General features: G+C 50.3%; 2 protein-coding genes across 2 annotated transcripts in view; one reads left to right on the forward strand and one right to left on the reverse strand.

Annotated features, from left to right (window-relative positions):
• LOC111533669 (pyruvate carboxylase, mitochondrial-like) overlaps positions 1–7,934 on the forward strand; it is a 1,148,173-nt gene that overhangs the window by 1,088,562 nt on the left and 51,677 nt on the right. The gene's annotated exons all lie outside the window — the stretch shown is intronic.
• The window catches only part of SNX32 (sorting nexin 32), a 72,837-nt gene that overhangs the window by 2,463 nt on the left and 62,440 nt on the right, over positions 1–7,934 (reverse strand). The window contains exons 2-7 of the mRNA XM_031933916.1: positions 1,668–1,772; positions 1,204–1,314; positions 964–1,085; positions 692–815; positions 397–501; positions 92–197 (exon numbers count right to left, since the gene is read on the reverse strand). Of these exons, the coding sequence (XP_031789776.1) occupies positions 92–197; positions 397–501; positions 692–815; positions 964–1,085; positions 1,204–1,314; positions 1,668–1,772 (673 nt within the window). The remainder of the gene's footprint in view (positions 1–91; positions 198–396; positions 502–691; positions 816–963; positions 1,086–1,203; positions 1,315–1,667; positions 1,773–7,934) is intronic.

Genomic DNA, 7,934 nt, shown 5'->3' on the forward strand with positions numbered 1-7,934 from the left:
CAAGGCATGCCTTGCTCTCTTCTCTCCCCCAAGGAGTTGAACCACTGGGGAGAGGGGCAGCGGGATCCAGGACCCCTTGGACCTTGCGTACACTTGTGGGCACGCATGACGCGGTCGGCCCGCAGGCAGGCATCTCGGATACGGGTGTGATACTCCAACAGGAAGGTCCTCTCATGCTCAAAGAAGTCATCCACCTCCTAAGGGAGCCAGGCAGGACCCCATTTACACTGGGTCACCAAGGAACTTGGCAGCATAGGCACACAGGGTTGGCAAAATCTCCTTCCAACCCAGGCCAGGCCCCACCAGTGGCTTCCTTCCCACACCCAGCCTGGGCCTCAATCCGTGCTGTGGACTTGAGGTGCTGGATTGAATCTGGAGAGGAGCTCCAGGGGTTACCTTGAGCCCTGACATGCCCGTGATGAGGGCTTCATCTGCAGACTTCACGATATTCCTCAGAAACCCTCCGAGGAGCTCCTTCCTGTTCTTCCCCCGGACACTCAGCTGAGGCACACAGGGAGGGTATGATGCTGGGGTGGGCGTTCTCGCCTCCCATGCCGAGTCGCAAGCCACTCACGGAGCTGTGACACAGGCTTGGGCCCGCTGGGGCCCCTTCTCCAGCCCTGCCACCCCTGGGTGCCTCCCCACCCAAGCTAGACTCTGGCCCCAGGGCCAGGGATTCGGCCCAGCTCACATCCTGTCCATATTCCAAAAACACAAAGAAGTTGTGGTCTCGACGCAGGGTGGGGTGGGCCGCCAGGCGCTGCAGAAAGACTTCGTGCATCGCAACTGTCTTCTTAAAGATGGCCAGGTACTCCCTGCGAGAGTGGCAGCGGCTCACAGGCCCTCCTCAGCCCTCATTATCCTGCCTGCCCCCTTTCTGGGGTCAGAGGTCAGGGTCTCAACATTCATGGGGGACAGTGGGGAAGATAGCTGGGGATGGCTGGGAAAGGAGGGGGCACTCACGCTTCCAGCTCCTGCTTCATCTTGGCAAACTCTTCCCGAGTGACAGAGCTGTCCCCCTCACCCAATTTCTGTAGCTTTTCCCTTGAAGCCTCAAAGTCTGGCCTCGGAGGGGCTGGGGGGATCTGCTCAAAGGAGGGACAGAGCTGGAGACCTCTCACTGCTGAGACGGCCGCCACAGCCTTTGGTCCTCACCCAAGTGCTCTGCCTGTCCCTCCCAGCCCTTGCCCAGCCCCTCCTCACGATGAGGCCGGCGTACTCCTCGTTCTCCACGTAGGCGTCATGCAGCCAGATGAACTCCTCGTGCTGCCGCACGACTGAGAACTCGGTCTGGGCGAAGTAAGGGAGGCAGCTCTGGAAGCAGGAAGGCCGTCTGAGGTACCCTCTCTGCCCCAAGCCCTGCCTCAGCAAGTCTCCTGGGCACCCACTTTTGGGCCCCCCTCATCCCACATCCCAGGGAGGACCAAGTTAGAGCTCAGGTGTGCGTGATTTCATTTAGAATGGTGGATGGGGATGATTAGGACTCGGGGCCTCAGGCAGAGGCACCCAGAGCCTAGTTAAGATGCTTGCTTTCCAGGAGGGGCTGAGGGCAAGTGCCAGGTGGAGGAACAGTGCCCACAGGCTGTGTTGGCATGTGCCTACCACCCCGGGGGAGGCCTCCTGCGGGCAGCCACCAGGACCTTTCCTCGAGTCCCGCACTGCCTCACCTTGGTTTGAACAGTGAATTTCACCTTGTCCCGCTCACTCACTGCATCAGAGATCTCCACCTGTAAGGAGCTGTCTCCCTGCAGATCCACCGATGCACACGAAGGCTGCGGAGGAGGGGAGGTCTCTGGCCTAGCTGAGCATGGCCCCTTTGCCCTTCCTCGCCCTGCATGCCTTCTGGTCCACCTGCAGAACCCTCTTTAGCAGTACTGCTTCAGCAATGCCCCAGGTCACCAGAGAGGGGTCCTGATAAGGCACTGACCTGAGCTTTGCAACTGCCAAAACATTTTAACCCCCCCATCCTTGGAGGCAGGCACAAAGCTTCCCATTTGACAGATATTGAAGCTGAGACAACAAGAGATGGTGGCCCATCTGCAGCTGGTCTAGTGATGTCTCCTCCCTGGATGGAGATCCCTGCATCTATCCCCTCCTCCTGGCTGTCTGGCATGAAGGAATTGACCCTGAGGTCACTGGTCACTGTTTACAGGGTTATCTCTACATTGTTTCTCCCTCTTTTTTTTTGATAGTGTCTTGCTCTGTCACTCAGGTTGGAGTGCAGTGCTGTGAGGGGAAGTAAATTGTCTAAGGTTATGCAGCTGCAAAGCGACAGTGCCAGGTTGAAATCCAGTTGTTGTTTTTGTTTATTTGCTTGTTTTTTTTTTAGACGGAGTCTTGCGCTGCCCAGGCTGGAGTGCAGTGGAGCGATCTCCACTCATTGCAACCTCCATCTCCCAGGTGCAAGCGATTCTCCTGCCTCAGCCTCCTGAGTAGCTGGGACCAGAGGCGTGCACCACCATGCCCAGGTAACTTTTGTATTTTTAGTAGAGACGGGGTTTCACCATGTTGGTCAGGCTGGTCTCAAACTCCTGACCTCAAGTGATCCACCTGCCTTGGCCTCCCAAAGTCCTGGGATTACAGGCATGAGCCACCCTGCCCAGCAAAACCCAGTTTCTTAATTCCCAACCCCACGCACTTTCTCAGTTACTTGCCCTCCCCCTTCCCCAGCCAGCTACTCAGGCATCCCTTAACCAGGGCTTCAAGTGAGTTGGATGAGACATTTTCACCTCTTTTGGGGGAGGGTTGCCAAAACCATTCCATTTACTACTTTTGGTGCCAAGAGGCAACAGCTTACATGCAAAGCACGTGTATTTCTTCAAGTGAAAAGATCAACAAGACACCAAGCTACTAGCTCATTCTTGCATTGAGTTATTCAATATGTATTTATTTATTTTTGAGATAGAGTCTCACTCTGTCACTCAGGCTGTAATGCAGTGGTGCCATCATAGCTCACTGCAGCCTCCAACTCCTAAGCTCAAGTGATCCTTCTGCCTCTGCCTCTGCCTCTGTAGTACCTGGGACTACAGGCATGTACCACCATGCCAAGTTGGTTTTTTTTATGCCAAGTTTTTTTTTTTTTTTAGAAACAGGGTCTTGCTATGTTGCCCAGGCTGGTCTCAAACTCCTGGGCTCAACTAATCCTCCCACCTCAGCCTCCCAAAGGGCCGGAAGCAACATGCATTTATTGAATACCTACTGTGTCCACACCATAGTGCCAAGTGATATTAGGGGGAAGAGAAGAGGCTTAAGAATCACTCTGCCGGCGGGGCGCGGTGGCTGAAGCCTGTAATCCCAGCACTTTGGGAGGCCGAGACGGGCGGATCACGAGGTCAGGAGATCGAGACCATCCTGGCTAACATGGTGAAACCCCGTCTCTACTAAAAAAATACAAAAAACTAGCCGGGCGAGGTGGCGGGCGCCTGTAGTCCCAGCTACTTGGGAGGCTGAGGCAGGAGAACGGCGTGAACCCGGGAGGCGGGACTTGCAGTGAGCTGAGATCCGGCCACTGCACTCCAGCCTGGGCGACAGAGCGAGACTCCGTCTCAAAAAAAAAAAAAAAAAAAAATCACTCTGCCTTTCAGCATTGCTCACCAGTATACAAAAGGCACCTGTCCCACCTCTCAATCTGGAGGCCTCCTCACTCTCTCCTCTCTCTGATTTTGGCATACTTTAGAGATGGTCCCTGAGATGGGGCTTGGTAATATGTGGGTCCAGAAACAGGCAAGACCTTGCCTGATCGTGGCCCAACTGTAGCTGGTCTAGTGATGTCTCCTTCCCGGATGGAGATCCCTGCATCTGTCCCCTCCTCCTGGCTGTCTGGCATGAAGGAACTGACCCTGAGGTCACCGGTCACTGTTTACAGGGTTATTTCTACATTGTTTCTCCCTCTTTTTTTTTTTTTGATAGTGCCTTGCTCTGTCACCCAGGTTGGAGTGCAGTGCCGTGATCTCGGCTCACTGCAAACTCTGCCTCCCGAGTTCAAGAGATTCTCTTGCCTCAGCCTCCTGAGTAGCTGGGATTACAGGTGTGTGCCACCACTCCCACCTAAATTTTGCTTGAGCCCAGGAGTTTTGAGACCAGCCTGGGCAACATGGTGAGACACCCTTCGATGCCCACCTCCACAAAAAAACTTTAAAAATTAGCTGGGCGTGGTGGCACATGCCTGTGGTTCCAGCTACTTGGGGGGCTGAGGTGGGAAGACTGAGCTTGGGAGGTGCAGGCTGCAGTGAGCCAGGATCTTGCCACTGCACTCCAACCTAGGTGACAGAGTGAGGAACTGTCTAAAGAAAACAAAAAAAAAGCAAAAACAACAAAAGCTAAAGCTAATTTTTTTTTTTTTTTGAAATGGAGTTTCGCTCTTCTTCCCCAGGCTGGAGTGCAATGGTGCAATCTCTGCTCACTGCAACCTCGGCCTCCCCGGTTCAAGTGATTCTCCTGCCTCAGCCTCCTGAATAGCTGGGATTACAGGTGCCCACCACCATGCCCGGCTAATTTTGTATTTTTAGTAGAGATGAGGTTTCTTCATTTTTGTCAGGCTGGTCTTGAACTCCTGAGCTCAGGTGATCTGCCTGCCTTGCCTCCCAAAGTGCTGGGATTACAGGTGTGAGCCACCGTGCCTGGCAAAAAAAATTTTTTAACGCTCCAGAAAGCTCCCTCTTGCCCCACACCCATCAATTATCCCCACCCCAGAACTAACCACCATCCTGACTTCTATCACCATATATTATTCTGGCCTATTCTTTTATTTATTTATTTATTTTTGAGACAGAGTTTCGCTCTTGTTGCCCAGACTGGAGTGCGGTGGCGCAGTGGCGCCATCTCAGCTCACCGTAACCTCCGCCTTCCAGGTTCAAGCAATTCTCCTGCCTCAGCCTCCCGAGTAGCTGGGATTACAGGCATGCACCACCACGCCCGGCTAATTTTGTATTTTTAGTAGAGATGGGGTTTCTCCATGTTGAGGCTGGTCTCGAACTCCTGACCTCAGGTGATCTGCCCGCCTCCGCCTCCCAAAGTGCTGGGATTACAGGCGTGAGCCACGGCGCCCGGCCTGGCCTATTCTTTTTTTTTTTGAGATGAAGTCTCACTCTGTCACCCAGGTTGGAGTGCAGTGATGTGATCTCAACTCACTGCAATCTCTACCACCCAGGCTCATGGGATTCTCCTGCTTCAGCCTCCTAAGTAGCTGGGATTACAGGCGCACACCACCACTTCCAGCTAATTTTTGTATTTTAGCAGAGACGGGGTTTCACCATGTTGGCCAGGCTGGTCTTGAACTCCTGACCTCGGGTGATCCACCCGCCTTGGCCTCCCAAAGAGCTGGGATTACAGGTGTGAGCCACTGAACCCAGCCTATTCTGGCCTGCCTATTCTTGAATTTCACAGAAATGCAGTTATGCATTGTGTATTCTTTTGTGCCCCTGTTCTTTAGAGAGCTCTCTCTATGTTGTTGAGTGGAGAAGTAGTTGTTTTCATTGCTGTGTCTTATTTCATTATATGATTATATCATAATGCATGTATCTACTGTTGATGGTCATTTGGATTATTTCAAGTTTTTGGCTATTATGAATAAAGCTGCCATGAACAATTTTTTTTTTTTTTTTTGAGATGGAGTTTTGCTCTTGTTACCCAGGCTGGAGTGCAACGGCGAGATCTCAGCTCACTGCAACCTCGGCCTCCTGAGTTCAAGCAATTCTCCTGCCTCAGCTTCCCGAGTAGCTGGGATTACAAGCACGCACCACCATGCCTGGCTAATTTTTTGCATTTTTAGTAGAAACAGGTTTCATTATGTTAGCCAGGCTGGTCTCAAACTCCTGACCTCAGGTGATCCGCCCGTCTCGGCCTCCCAAAGTGTTGGGATTACAGGCATGAGCCACTGCACCTGGTTACTTTTTTTTTTTTTTTTTAAGCAGGGGGGTGTTCTCGCTATGCTGCCCAGGCTGGTTTGAACTCGTGGCCTCAAGCCATCCTTCCACTTCAGCCTCCCAAGTAGCTGGGATTACAGGTGTGCACCACCACATCTGGCTTCCATGAACATTCTTACATAGGTCTTTTGAGGACTTTATTTATTTATTTATTGAGACAGTCTCGCTCTGTCACCCAGGCTGGAGTGTAGTGACGTGATCTTAGCTCACGGCAACCTCCACCTCCCAGGTTCAAGTGATTCTCCTGCCTCAGCCTCCTGAGTAGCTGGGGTTACAAGTGCCCGCCAACATGCCTAGATAATTTTTGTAATTTAGTAGAGATGGGATTTTGCCATGTTGGCCAGGCTGCTCTTGAACTCCTGACCTCAAGTGATCTGCCCACTTTGGCCTCCCAAAGCGCTAGCATTACAGGTGTGAGCCACCGCATCCAGCCATCTTTTGAGGACTTTTGACCTAAGTCCCCATTTCTGTTGGGTATGAGAAGTGCTTGGTTACAGGGAAGGCATATTATATGTTTAAAATACTTTAGTAAATACTGCCAAACAATTTTCTTTTTTTCTTTTCTTTTTTTTTTTTTTTTTTTTTTTGAGACGGAGTCTTGCTCTGTCACCCAGGCTGGAGTGCTGTGGCCGGATCTCAGCTCACTGCAAGCTCTGCTTCCCGGGTTCACGCCATTCTCCTGCCTCAGCATCCCGGGTAGCTGGGACTACAGGCGCCGCCACCTCGCCCGGCTAGTATTTTGTAGTTTTTAGTAGAGACGGGGTTTTACCGTGTTAGCCAGGATGGGATTACAGGCTTGAGCCACCGCGCCCGGCCGCCAAACAATTTTCTAAGGTGACTAAACCAATGTACACTGCCAGCAGCACTGTTTATGAAAGTTCCAGTTGTACTACATCCTTGCCAATACTTAAGAGTTGTTAGTCATTTTATCTTTCTGTCTCTCTCTCTTTTTTTTTTTTTTAAAGAAACGGGGTCCCGCTAATGTTGTCCAGGCTGGCCTTGAACTGGGCTCAGGCAATCCTCTGGAGTAGCTGAGAGTTGCTTTTGTGTACACGTATCAATTGACCTATTAAGTATGATAAACTTTGGACTCTCTGTTCCATTGGTCTATGTTTGTCCTTATGATAATATCTCACTGGCCTGATTACTGTAATCTGACAGGTGAGACTGGAAATCAGATAGTGTAAGGCCTCCACCTTTATTCTTTTTTTTCAAAATCATTTTGGCAATTATAGGTCCTTTACATTTCTACACATACTTGGCTTGTTAATTTCTACCCCTAAAAAACGAACTGAGATTTTTATTGTGATTGCATCGAATATACAGATCAGTCTGGGTACAAACCACTGTGACGGCTCGGAATTGTTAGTCTTTTTTACTTCCACCCTGTTAGTCGAGGCATGGTAATTGTGCATGGGAGCGTAACTGGTATTACCTGGTGAGGAATGATGTTGAGCGGCATTTTCTGTATTTATCAGCCATCTGCATATCTTCTTTTGTAAAGTGCCTATTCAGTTCTCTGATTCTTTCCAGCCACCTCTTTGAAAGATCAGATTATCTGTTTTTCAGTAATTTGTAGGAACTCTGTTCCTGGGGACAAGTCCATTGTTGATTATACGTTTTGTCAGTATCTTTTCCTAGTCTATAGTTTGCCTTTGACTCTCTTAATGGTTCAAATGTTACAAGCTCAACCTAAGAGTCTTTTATTTCTATGGTTAAGGCTTTTTATGTCCTGTTGAAGAAATCTTTGCCTACCCCAAGGTCATGAAGATATTCTGTTTACTTTTCTAGAGGTATTACAGTTTAAGCTTACACTTGTGTCTATAATCCATTTTCTTTTTTCTTTTTCTTTTTCTTTTCTTTTTTCTTGAGACAGGGTCTTGCTCTGTCGCCCAGGCTGGAGTGCAAATTATTCTCCTGCCTCAGCCTCCTGAGTAGCTGCGATTACAGGCGCCCGCCACAACGCCCAGCTAATTTCTGTTTTTTTTTTTTTTTTTTTTTTTTTTTTTT

The sequence above is a fragment of the Piliocolobus tephrosceles genome, chromosome 13 (genome assembly GCF_002776525.5).
Source record: "Piliocolobus tephrosceles isolate RC106 chromosome 13, ASM277652v3, whole genome shotgun sequence".
NCBI classification, from domain to species: Eukaryota; Metazoa; Chordata; class Mammalia; order Primates; family Cercopithecidae; genus Piliocolobus; species Piliocolobus tephrosceles.